Genomic DNA, 13,548 nt, shown 5'->3' with positions numbered 1-13,548 from the left:
CTGACGTGTCCTGACGTGGGGCGGTGAGCACACGGTACAGCATACAGCTGACGTGTCCTGACGTGGGGCGGTGAGCACACGGTACAGCATACAGCTGACGTGTCCTGACGTGGGGCGGTGAGCACACGGTGCAGCATACAGCTGACGTGTCCTGAGGTGGGGCGGTGAGCACACGGTGCAGCATACAGCTGTGTCCTGACGTGGGGCGGTGAGCACACAGTACAGCATACAGCTGATGTGTCCTGACGTGGGGCGGTGAGCACACGGTGCAGCATACAGCTGACGTGTCCTGACGTGGGGCGGTGAGCACACGGTGCAGCATACAGCTGTGTCCTGACGTGGGGCGGTGAGCACACAGTGCAGCATACAGCTGACGTGTCTAGAATCGGACTCCTGAAACCCATATAGTTTTACCAACACAATGCCACCCCAATAAATTCAATAAAAAAGAAAAATAAACACAAAAGAAGAAAATAGGACGTAACAACCAAACAAAAATCAATATATATTTTAAATGCTATAAATTTTATTTCTATTAGATAAAGACCTTAACAGTTCATGTTATTCAAAAAGATTTTAAAAAATGAGTTATTCCGAGGCCTGTCGAGATTTCTAAGGACAAGTGGAAACACCGAGCCTCACTGCCCTCGGATGGAGTGAAGGCTTTGCTTCACCCACAGGGGCTCCCCTCAGAGTGGGCCATTAGCTACGGTCTGCTGGACCACCAGAGTTCTTCCCTAAAAAGCAGGTGAGTGCACTTACTACAGTGCAGATGCTACTTCAATGACAATAAACAAGGCGGCGCCCAGCTCCTGATTAGCAAACGGGTACCGCCTTTTTGAGTCAGAGGGCTGTGTAGGAGCGCGCTGTTTCCGTTTGTTCTGTATGGCACACCACTCGGGCCTGAAATGCCCACGCACCAGCTCAGTCACCCTGCACATCTGGGGGGGACTGTTAGATGGCTGAGGAGTTCTTTTGTTACAAAAATCCAGCATTTCAGAAAGTGCCAGTTCGCCATCCACCTTAACGAGCTTGTGTCCTTCTTGAGGAGTTTAGAGTCTATTCAGACAGATGGACAATAGACACATTTTCAAATACGTGTTTATTATCATGTAAAAGTATTTCCCTGCCATCTTGACCTCATATATATATATATATTTTTTTCATTTTTCTGAAGCTGGAAACAGGGAGAGACAGTCAGACAGACTCCCGCATGCGCCCGACCGGGATCCACCCGGCACGCCCACCAGGGGCGACGCTCTGCCCACCAGGGGGCGATGCTCTGCCCATCCTGGGCGTCGCCATGTTGCGACCAGAGCCACTCTAGCGCCTGAGGCATAGGCCACAGAGCCATCCCCAGTGCCCGGGCCATCTTTGCTCCAATGGAGCCTCGGCTGCGGGAGGTGAAGAGAGAGACAGAGAGGAAAGCGCGGCGGAGGGGTGGAGAAGCAAATGGGCGCTTCTCCCGTGTGCCCTGGCCGGGAATCGAACCCGGGTCCTCCGCACGCTAGGCCGACGCTCTACCGCTGAGCCAACCGGCCAGGGCCGTTGACCTCATATTTTTAATGGCCGCAGGGCCATTTCATAGATATACCATCATTTACTACAGGACTGTTGACTTTGATGGGCAGGAGGTGGCTCCCAAATACATCAGTTCTGCGGAGAATGTAACAGTTGCCCCTGTCGCAAAGACTTGCTGAGGATGTGGGGAGAGAAGAAATTGCTAAGCACCGCCTCTCAAGACCCCGTTCAAAGGGAAGGGCGGTAAGAAAGCCGGCGTCCTGGGCTGGGCGCTGTCAGACAGAGAGGGCAGCCTCTCTGTTGTAGCCTGGCCTGTGGGGGAGGCCACAGTGGCATAGCAAACATAACTGGCGCCCCGGGCACGACACTTTATTGGCACCCTGCCCCCCCAGCTACACTCTACTACGATTTTCTTGCTTGTCTTGGGGACCATTTGGCACCCTCAGAGTGGCGCCCGGAGCATGACAGAGCCCCTTGCTGCCCCCTCACTATGCCACTAGGAGGCCACCACGCTGGGGAAGCCACTGCACCTCGCTGGGGAAGCCACTGCACCACGCTGGGGAAGCCACCGCACCTCGCTGGGGAAGCCACCGCACCACGCTGGGGAAGCCACCGCACCTCGCTGGGGAAGCCACCGCACCTCGCTGGGGAAGCCACCGCACCTCGCTGGGGAAGCCACCGCACCTCGCTGGGGAAGCCACTGCACCACGCTGGGGAAGCCACAGCACCTGCTGGGCCCGCCACTGCACCACGCTGGGGAAGCCACCGCACCACGCTGGGGAAGCCACCGCACCTCGCTGGGGAAGCCACCGCACCTCGCTGGGGAAGCCACCGCACCTGCTGGGGAAGCCACCGCACCTCGCTGGGGAAGCCACCGCACCTCGCTGGGGAAGCCACCGCACCTGCTGGGGAAGCCACCGCACCTCGCTGGGGAAGCCACCGCACCTCGCTGGGGAAGCCACCGCACCTCGCTGGGGAAGCCACCGCACCTGCTGGGGAAGCCACCGCACCTCGCTGGGGAAGCCACCGCACCTCGCTGGGGAAGCCACCGCACCTCGCTGGGGAAGCCACTGCACCACGCTGGGGAAGCCACCGCACCTCGCTGGGGAAGCCACTCCTCCAGAAACGCCCTCCCCTCGCCCAGAACGAGGTCTGACCGGTCTAGCCGGCTCGCCATATTAACCATCACGCGGCTGTGGAAGGGGTCACAGCCGTGGGCGGCAGAGTGGGGAGCAAAGCCCTCTGTGTCCCACCAAGTCCACTCGTCATCCGTGGGAGACAAGCTTTTAGGAGAACAGAGAACTCCAAGTGCTGTCGACAACACGACTATTTTCTCATCTGTTTTTTCATAGAACATAATTCTTCGGTTCTTGGCAACTGAATTTAAAAATTACCTTTTTTAATAAAATGATGGATACAGCATGTAAAACTCTTACTTCCTGATCTTGCAGCACATGTGGGGCCCTGGCCTCGGTGGCTCTGTCTTCACTTCACCTCGTAGGACCGGGGTCTGTCGTGAGGCCCGGCGTTCCATGTGTCACTGACTGCATGAATGAGCACAGAGCCATGCACTGGGGCTGCTGGCCCGGGGCTGCCCGGGAGGAAGGGCCAGCGGGAGGGAGAGAGGGGAGGAAAGACAGGAGTCGTCAGAGCAGCGGCCGCCAGCCTCCGAGACCGCGTCGTAGTCTCCAGGGCGGTGTGTCTGCAACACCGGACGCCTCTGCTTGGGCCACACAGACACCCATTTATGCTCACTGCCTTCACCAGCAGGTCCTGCCAACAGCCAGCGTTTTTTCCATGACACTCATTTTTCAGCAAAACCTCATTAGCCCGAGGGCCAGGCAGACGCTGTATACATCTCGATTCCCAGCGGAGACGCGCACCCATACAGCGTCCTGCGGGGGCCGCGGGACGGGCCACGCGGTCCGCACACGGCGTCCCTGCCGGGTCACACTACCTCTTGCTCTGACTTTTCCCACCAAGCCAAAGCGGCAGCGAGCAGAAAACCCGCAGGGGCCGGAGGACAGGTGAGTAGAAATGTCCGAGGAGTGATGAGGAATGACTATGAGGGACGAGGTGGAGCATCGTTAGAAGGCTCAGCTCGGCCGGGGGGCAGAGCAGGCTGGGTGCAAACGGCCCCCAGGAGCCCGCTGCTTACAGATGGCGTTAGTGGTGTGTACGCTTTCTAGTTAAAAGGCAAACATGTGAATTTGAAAAATGATCCCCGCACTTCAGACACATCATTCAAATGCCTAAAGGAGTAAATCAGTTGTTTTTTTACAGCATCCTTTCAATAACTGTGATTATCATGGAGGAGAATACCCACCATCACTCTGTCACAATGAAATGATTTCTAAAGCTGTTTCCACTCCCTTCTGAGCACTTGCTATAACTGGGGCTTCTGTATTTTTATCTTAAAGAAACGGCAGTGCTAGAAGTCCCGCCTGTTTCCCGGAAACAACGTGAGCAGGAGGGTGTGGCTGGTGGGGAGGAAGCTGGCTGACCACAGCTCTCACATAGCACTGACCACGGCTCTCACAAGGCACTGATCATGGCGCTGACCATGGCGCTGACCACGGGGCTCACACGGCACTGACCAGGGCGCTGACCATGGCGCTGACCACGGGGCTCACACGGCACTGACCAGGGCGCTGACCATGGCTCTCACAAGGCACTGACCATGGCGCTGACCACGGGGCTCACACGGCACTGACCATGGCGCTGACCACGGGGCTCACACGGCACTGACCATGGCGCTGACCACGGGGCTCACACGGCACTGACCATGGCGCTGACCACGGGGCTCACACGGCACTGACCATGGCGCTGACCACGGGGCTCACACAGCACTGACCACGGAGCTGCCCACGGCTCTCACACGGCGCTGACCGTGGCGCTGACCACGGGGCTCACACGGCACTGACCGTGGCGCTGACCACGGGGCTCACACGGCACTGACCGTGGCGCTGACCACGGGGCTCACACGGCACTGACCATGGCGCTTACCACAGGGCTCACACGGCACTGACCATGGCGCTGACCACGGGGCTCACACAGCACTGACCACGGAGCTGCCCACGGTTCACACGGCACTGACCACGGCACTGACCACGGCTCTCACAAGGCACTGACCATGGCGCTGACCACGGCGCTCACACGGCTCTCAGCACAACTGGACTGAGAACCGACAGTAAGGAGCTCACAGAGCCCGACAGGAAGACGGGTAAAATGCGGCCGCGGTGGCAGGTACAGGCAGGGTTTCCCTGTCATCTCAGAGCACTCTGGTGTGACGGCCTCTAACGGGGGACAGAGGAACCAGGTGCTCAGCACCGTGGGGTAAGGACACCAGTGTGTCGGGCCCACCTGCCGTGGGCTTTCCTCCTTTGGTGCTGGCACTGATCAGCTCAGCTCTCCGGAGTTGTGGGTGAGCATGTCACAGATGGAGGGGACGTCTCCACCATCGGGAGCGGGTGGGTGATGACAGGCGTCAGGGGCCTGTGGCAGCGGCCTGGGTGGTGGCATCCCTTCTGGCCGAGAAGCACGCAGCCACACTATCTTACACGCTGAAACGTGGCTTAAGCTTTTGTCTGGAACGTGTTTCCTTGATAAAAATCTGAACTCCATCTAAGGGACAAGGAGACGAAGGCTCGGACAGGGAAACAGTCCAGGCCCCGCAGCAGGTGGGTGGCAGGCCAGCAGCAGAACCCAGTCCCTGCGCTGATCACGTCTAGAGTTCTCCCTACGAGGTCAGCCAGCTCGTCTGTCTGGCTCTGCAGTCACCTTCCCATGCCCTCCGAGAACTGTCAAGTGTGTGACTCCACTGACGGGTGAAGACGAATGGGCAGGCCACATGTGTGGTCACATTTCAGCCACGACGATAAGCAGTCTCCATCTTGGCCTGACTGGCGATGGTGCAGTGGATAAAGCGTAGACCTGTAACGCTGAGGTCGCCAGTTCGAAGCCCCAAAGTCGCTGGCTCTGAGCGCGGGCTCATCAGCGCCGGGTTGCTGGCCTGTGTGGGGGGACCATCCACAGGATCCCAAAGCGCACCAGCTTGAGCCCAGAGGTCGCTGGCACGAGCAAGGGGACGTGGGCACAGCCTGCTCGAGGCACACAGAAGAAGCAATCGATGCACAGCTAAAGTGAAAGCAACTACGAGTTGATGCTCTCACCCTCTCTCCCTTCTTTTCTCACTCTCAAAATAAATAAATAAATAATGTTAAAAAAAAGAAGTCTTCATCTTGTAGGTGAAATATTTAATTATCTTGCATGCCTATTATCGGAACTTTTCATTTTTATAAGTTCAGTGGGTTAATTGGAATGATGTAACTAAATGTGTTTAAGCTCTTTGTTTTTTAACTTCCAATTTAACTTTTCTCAGTTCTGGATATTTTTGATCAAGGCATTTAGATTTCACTGGCTCTGGTATAAACACTAACTGACAAGAGACTCGTTTTCCTTAAAGACTGAAGTCCTAACTAATTTATTGCTTTATTACAACAATCATAAGAACTTCTGTTCGGTACACAGATTCACCCCCGTGCTCGCAGATAAATCTGGCTCTTCGGTCCCATACACATACTTTCTTCCCTTGCCAAGCTAATGAAGTTTTTCTTTTTTTAATCCTTTATGTAAAAATTGTCTCAAATTTGGCTAAACTATTTGAGAGCATTAGAATGAAGTGAACCAAATAAAACTGAGCCTCATGCAAAATTTCCTTAGATCGCCAAAGACTAATAACCCTGTCAAAGCTGTGGGCGGCTCTGAGCCGAGAACAGAAAGGGAAGCGGGCACGTCCAGGGTGCCTGCCGAGCGCTTCCCGGTGAGTCGGCTCCATCGGACAGGCTCCGTTCCGGGCCTGCGGCAAACTCACTCTGTGAGCAGATGGCCTCCCCCTGTGGAGTCCCTCTGTAACGCCCCACAATCTGGCTTCCTGGCCACGCTGTCCACTGCAGGGACTCAAGGTTCCCAGTGACCTAGGTCGTGGGGGCCAGCAATGGACGTGCCAGAAGACTGGCCAACCACGCTCAGAAAGGTGACTTTATAGGACAGCAGACTACACTGTGGACACGTTTGGAGACTGTACTCACCAGACTGCACCACGGGCGAGCCCAGCAAGGTCTGAAGACCAGCACCCGGGTTTCTGCCAGCTCTGTGCTCTTCCTCCCAGAAAACCAGGGCACCAGCCTCCCCAAACCACCGTCACCGTCTCACAGAGAAAACTCTCCCCACCTTCACAACCACTGACCCGGTGTCCCCTCCTGACTAGGTTCCTCTGTCCTCCCCTTCCCACCACCTGCATTGCCCCCCTCCGCCCCCGGCAAGGTGCACCTGCACTACGCTGACACGTGTGGTGACCAAGGCAGGGGCCACGTCCCCACCTGACGTAGGAGCCAGCAGGCCAGTGAAAAATTTCCACCCTGTAAATACACACACGTTTTATATTCTTGAGAAAACCTTAACATTTATTTCAAGTCTCCCAAACCACTCAGAGTAACAACACGTTTTGTTGAACACCATCAAAAGAATCGAAGACCTTGTGTGACAGACCCTAATGGATCGGGCTGGCGCTCCTTTCCGCTCATTAAAACAAGCATGTGTGCATATATGTGCTGTGTATATGTGTGTTTTTAAAAATAAAAGCAGCAGTTAAGTTTGGTAAAGCACGTCTTCTGAAAGGGCTGGAGCTTGCTCTTCTTAGTAAATAAATGTGAGCTGGTTGGGACCCCAGGCACACACTGGGGTTCATGCCCTTCCTCCCTGGGCCGTCTCCACCGTCCTCCGCATTTTCATTTTAATCGTCTCTGTTACTCGTATCGTTTAAGACTCCAGGGTTTGCCCAACTTGGCATCAATCTTGCTGATCCTGCAAACACTTACTTTGTTGACACCGCATAATTTGAATCCACAGGACGAAATGTAAAACTATTAAAATATTCCTTCACCCGACATGTCACCAAGTACCAAGAACAACTCTGTTAGTCACTCAGTCCTGTCACGGAGATACGGCGCTGGAGAAACATGGAGCACGGGGCCTCCCAGGGGACCCACTCCCTTCTATAACTGTCTGCCTCATCTACCCCCTACCCCCCCCATTCATACTGCATCTTCTCAAAGACATCTGACCCACTGTGTAACCACAGTGAAGAGGACAATGTTTATGTGGCAGACACAATGCTGGACACATCTGACTCATACCTTTTTATGAATGGGTAGCCCTTTACCACAAGTAATTTTTTTTAAATTAAAGTATAGTTGACATACAAACAAGTAAATTTTCACAAACTGGAAGAGGGAGAAGCCTTGCCCTCAGAAGGAGCAATGACAACCCTATTCAGAACAAAATGTCTTCTTCGATTAAGCTTTAAATACCTTTGGGTGAGTCTAACGTAAGAAATACAGCAGCTCTTTACCTGATTGGAAAACCGCATGCTCACATTACGCTGGCTCTGTAGTGGGATGTAACGCTGGATAGGATCGATGTCTTTAGGGCTGATTAGTTCATCAGCTGAAAAAAAAAAAGAGAGGGAAAAGAACATTACCAAAAATGTATCCATACAACACTATAAACCAGGAGTCTCCAAACTACGGCTCGCGGGCCGCATGCGGCCCCCTGAGGCCATTTATCCGGCCCCCGCCGCACTTCTGGAAGGGGCACCTCTGTCATTGGTGGTCAGTGAGAGGAGCACTGTATGTGGCAGCCCTCCAATGGTCTGAGGGACAGTGAACTGGCCCCCTGTGTAAAACGTTTAGGGACCCCTGCTAAACCAGCAAAACCGAAGAGATATTTATAGAACATTTTATCAACAAGAGCAGACTCTATATTCTTCTCAATCCACCTGAATATATTCCACATGCTAGACCATAAAACAAGCCTCAATAAACTTAAAAGGATTAAAATCATACAAAATATGTTCTTTGACCACAATAGAATGAAATTAGAAATCAGTAACAGAAAAAAGTTTTAAAAATTCACAAATACATGAAAATTAGAAAAACGTACTCAGACATAACAAATGGGTCAAAAAAAATCAAAAGGAAAATTTGAAAATAATTTCTAATGTACTTTCTAATGAGATGATTAAAAATGAAGACACAATATACCCAAACCTATGGGATGCAGCTAAAGCAATGTTCAGAGATAAAGTTATAGCCATAAGATGCCTATATTAAAACAGAAGAAAAATCTCAAATCAATAATCTATTCTTATACCTTAGGACAGTGGGTGAAAAAGAGCTAACTGAATCAAAAGTAAGCAAAAGAAAATAATAAATATGAAAATGGGACTTACTGAAATAGAGTATAAACAATAGAGAAAACAAAGGAAACCTAAAGTAGAACCCTGAAAAGATAAAAAACTGACAGATCTTTAGCTAGACAGATCAAGGTAAAGACAAAGACTCAAATTACTGAATCAGGGATGAAAGCAGGAACATTACTTCCAACCTTACAGATTGTAAGGGAATACTATGAACAAATGTACGCCAATAATTTAGATAACCTACATGGATGTGGCAAATTCCTAAAAATACAGACATTATAAAAAGTGACTCAAGAGGGAAAATAAAATCTGAACAAATCTGTAACAAGTGACTAAAACTTCCCATTAAAAAAAAAAAAAAAAAAAGCCCAGGACCAGATTACTTCATTGGTGAATTCTACCAAACAGTGCAAGAATTAAAATCAATCTTTCATCAACTTTTCCCAAAAATAGTAGGGAAACACTTCCCAATTCATTCTAAGAGGCCAGTATCACCCTGCCACCAAAATCAAAGACACCACAAGGAAAGAAAATTACAAAATAATATCTCTTCTAAATATAGATACAAAAACCCTTAACAAAAATACTAGCAAGCAAAATCTGGGATATGCTTATCCAAACCACAGTGAGACACCACTTCACATCCAATGGGATTAACCGTGATAAAAATAACAGACAAGAACAGGCATTGGAAAGGACACAGAGAAATGACAACCCTCAGACATGGCTGGTCAGACGACAAAATGATACAGCCATTTTTGGAAAGTGGTCTACAATTGCCCCAACTGTTACCCTGTGACCCAGCAATTTCATCCCTAGGTAGACACCCAAGAGAAATGAAAACCAGTGTCGAACAATAAGCCGCACAAGAAAGTTCACAGCAAGGTCACTCATAACAGCGGAAAAGGGGAAACAGCCCAAACAGGCATCACGGGATGTTATTCTGCCACTAAAAGGAATGCAGTGCTGATGCACCTTGAAAACAGGCGAGGGGACAGAAGCCAGGCACAAAGGGCCACACATGACATGATGTGAGGCAGATGAGCTGTCGGAAGTGGCAAACCCATAGACAGAAAATGGATCAGCAATTGTCTGGTGCTGGGGGGAAGAGGGCACTGGTAGGGGGGCGTGGGGGTAACCACTAGAGGGCACGAGGTTTTGGGAGGGTGATGAAAATATTCTAGAACTGATGGTGGCAATGGCTGCACAACACTCTCTGAATATACTATTGTAAAAACCACTGCATTGTGATCTTAGGTACACCGTATGGTGCGTATTTAAACCTCGATAAAGCTGTTCTAAACACAACGCACTTGCATTCTCAAAGAAGGAACCAGTTCACACGGGGAGACTGAGTGTTTTCCCTAATACTAACTTCTCAAGGGGATGTCTGAGACGGGGCGGTTTTGACAGGGCACCGAGCAGCACAGGGCAGTGACTTCCACTGCTGCCGTCTGTGAGCAGGGAAGCCCTTCCCACGAGGAGGAGAGAGTCCCTGGTGGCAACTTCTGAGCAAACCCAGGGACACGGCAAGGGAGGCACGCAGGGTGTGTGTGGGGGGGCAGAAGCACCAGGGAAGCAGTTCTCTGACGCACTCCGAGAGGCCCACCAGCACCAGAGGCTGCTGGGAGCGGGGATTCTCCATGGGCCTGAGGGGACCATGCTGGGAATGCGGTGGGGGTGGCGGGGTGCTCCCCTCGAATGCGATTCTGCACACACCCGCCAGAGTACAAGTGGGCAGATTCTGTGCAAATGTGTGCAGGGCATCCTCTCTGACTCAGCCATGGCTCATCTATCAAGTCACCTTAGCTATATGCTCGGACAGGTGAAAGGTAACTGAGTAACAGGAAAAAAAAAAAAAAAGAGAAAGACGCCCACTTCTCCCACCGGGAGTCAGCACCTGCCTTCCATCCCTCTGCCCGCAAGCTACGGAAACAGGCTCACGTGGCTCTGGGCCTCCAGTTCTACACTAATAGTGCAAGAAAAACACGACACCATGCTGACTTCTTGAATAAATTCACCCGTGTTTAATACTTACTGAAGAAAGAATTACACCTCATTTCCTCAGCTTTTAGGCAGTGAATAACGCTCAAGAAACAGAGCAGGGAGTCTGCCACACACACACAAAAATGCTTGTAATTTCCTCGCAGCTTCGGGGGGGGTTTCTCATTGTGTCTCTGTTCCCGGGTAACTTGCCGGCACACGGGCAACGTTATCCATTAGACAAAATCACCAGTGGCTTTCTAGTAATGCTGGGCAGATGTCTTTAATAGTAGTAACAACAGTGATATTAATAACAGAATAAGGAGGGGAAGGAGGAGCAGCCGCTGCCACCACCCCAGGGACTGAGTCACAGCGTCTGCCCCGTTTCTGGCGTCGTCTGGTATTTCACGTGCGTTTGCTCATCAGTCCTCACAACACCCTCATCCTTGAACAAGTGACGCAATGGAGGCACTGAGCGGTTAAGCAACTTGCCCACACGGCTGGTAAATGACAGGGCTGAGCTTCACACGCAGGGACTGACCCTCGCCCTTTGAGAACGATGACATTCTTCTATACAACATGGGTGCGAAGAGATACCGGGGGGCGGGGGGGACAATAAACAAACAAATCAAGCCTAACAGGTCGTGGTTTTCCTACCAGATGAGGGAGCACATTTAGAGAACATTCTTTTCTCGCTCTCAGAAAGATCATATTTTTGCAAAATTGAAACCGAACCACCATAGGCTAAAGTCCTATGATTTCAATTTATTAATACCAGTTTAGCTCATGACGCTGGGTTGATGAGGACAGTGATATTCTAAATAGCAGCAAATTATTTCTCTATCTCATTTGTCTGATCATCGAGACGTGGAAAAATTTCCACTACCAACAAGTGTTTTACATAATTAATGTCTCACTGTCTTGCCACAGAAATGAAATTCTATCTTTATTATTTTGTTAATTATAAATGATGACAGATAAATTAAGAAACCTTATATCCTTGGAAAGTATAAATACTTATCTATCAAAACTGATAGGAATAAAATAGCCAAGTCTTCTGAAGAAGCGTATTTCTTTGCACACCGTCTCATCTCCTCCCTGCACGGCCTCTGTGTGCCTAGCTGACGGGCTCCCCTGGGACCCGACGGGCACCAGGCGTCTCGTAGGCACTCAAGAGACATAAAAAACAAACTAATAATAAATGGGTGGGTTCACGCATTTGGAAACATTAATTGCTATCATTGTTACTTTCATTTCTGTCATGATTAAAAGTGACTAATACCTTAAAAGGTCAAGGTAATAGATTCTTTTTTTCTTGCCGCACTGATTTATATCATCCGGAAGCCAAACGGGGCTCCTCGCTGTGCCAATTCTGTGGCCCTGTGTCGCGGTGGAGACAGACAAGCCTGAACGAATGGACACAGACTACCTACACGAAAAGAGCAAGGACAGGAGACGGTGCCTTTCTGCAGTTCCCGGTCTGGGAGCACTCCTCACAGACAACCAAGCATTGCTCTAAATAGAAGAGCTGTCTTTAAACCCTTAGAGGGCAGATCAGGGCACTAATATCTGCATTTTTTTGTGCACAGAAAGATTTATGAAGTATACTCTGAGTTGAACTCAAAGAATAACTGTTGAAAGTATAAAGAGCATATTAAGAAGAATTTTTGTTTCTTTAATGAAACGATGATTTAAGAAATATTTAACAGAACAAATAATCTTTTTTGTACCAGGACACCGAAATTACACAGGACACACTAAGACAGGTTCCATAGATATTTCCAGGGTAGAATCATGCGCTTCAAAGCCTAACCAATGTGCGGCAGGCTGCAGCGACACATAGTAACATAGGTACTGAGAAACAAGCCCTGGAGACCACAGGAATGTGTAGCACAGCATGGAGAATACAGCCAGCAGTGACACTAATAACTACATGGGGTGACAGGCCCCTGCGAGGCTTCTCAGGGAGAACACGTCATGAGTTACATATATGTCTAACCACTAGGCCGCATACCAGAAACTAATATAAAATAATATTAAATGTCAAATGGAATTGGAAATTTTATAAAAATGAAAAAGAAATGAGCTACGGAAAGAAACAAAATGTAGATCCTGGAGCCTTATACCTTATACTCCAAATTTCAAATATACATACATATTCTTAACTCAATGGATTGACAGGGATGAACTTTCTAAGGTTGAATGCTAAATTCTGTGGTAAATTTTAGAAAGAAAATGATAGCTCTGAATATATATATATATGTATATATATATATATAAAGATTTTACATCTTATCCATTGAAAACCAGCATGAGTGAAGTTTATTTATCTATTTATTTTTTATTAAAATTTTTATTTATTTATTTATTCATTTTAGAGAGGAGAGAGAGAGGGAGAGAGAGAGATAGAGAGGAGAGAGAGACAGGGGGGAGGAGCTGGAAGCATCAACTCCCATATGTGCCTTGACCAGGCAAGCCCAGGGTTTTGAACCGGTGACCTCAGCATTTCCAGGTCAACGCTTTTATCCACTGCGCCACCACAGGTCAGGCATGAGTGAAGTTTAAAGGTAAAGAAACCAGGAGAAGGCCGGACCGGCTTAGAACACCTGACATGCAAACACCCACGCAGACTGATGAGAAGAACCATAAAACCAAGGTTCAACGGGCACAGCAGATGACCTAGACATTCTACGGAGGACAGAGAAATGACGAAGAAATATGCTTTTAATAATCAGCATGTAAATGAATATAAGATACAAAGTAAAATCTTATTAAGTTAGCAA

At 49.7% G+C, this 13,548-nt stretch overlaps 1 protein-coding gene across 3 annotated transcripts in view; it reads right to left on the bottom strand.

Annotated features, from left to right (window-relative positions):
* Nucleotides 1–13,548, bottom strand: part of PHKB (phosphorylase kinase regulatory subunit beta) — a 115,754-nt gene that overhangs the window by 36,674 nt on the left and 65,532 nt on the right. For all 3 annotated transcript variants that reach the window (XR_010747056.1, XR_010747055.1, XM_066349907.1), the window contains exon 14: nt 7,934–8,028. Coding sequence is in view for 1 of the 3 variants with exons in the window: in XM_066349907.1 (XP_066206004.1) it covers nt 7,934–8,028 (95 nt within the window). In the remaining 2 variants the exon portion in view is untranslated. The remainder of the gene's footprint in view (nt 1–7,933; nt 8,029–13,548) is intronic.

Source organism: Saccopteryx leptura, chromosome 9, assembly GCF_036850995.1.
Source record: "Saccopteryx leptura isolate mSacLep1 chromosome 9, mSacLep1_pri_phased_curated, whole genome shotgun sequence".
NCBI lineage: Eukaryota > Metazoa > Chordata > Mammalia > Chiroptera > Emballonuridae > Saccopteryx > Saccopteryx leptura.
This window is presented reverse-complemented; position numbering and strand designations above follow the sequence as displayed.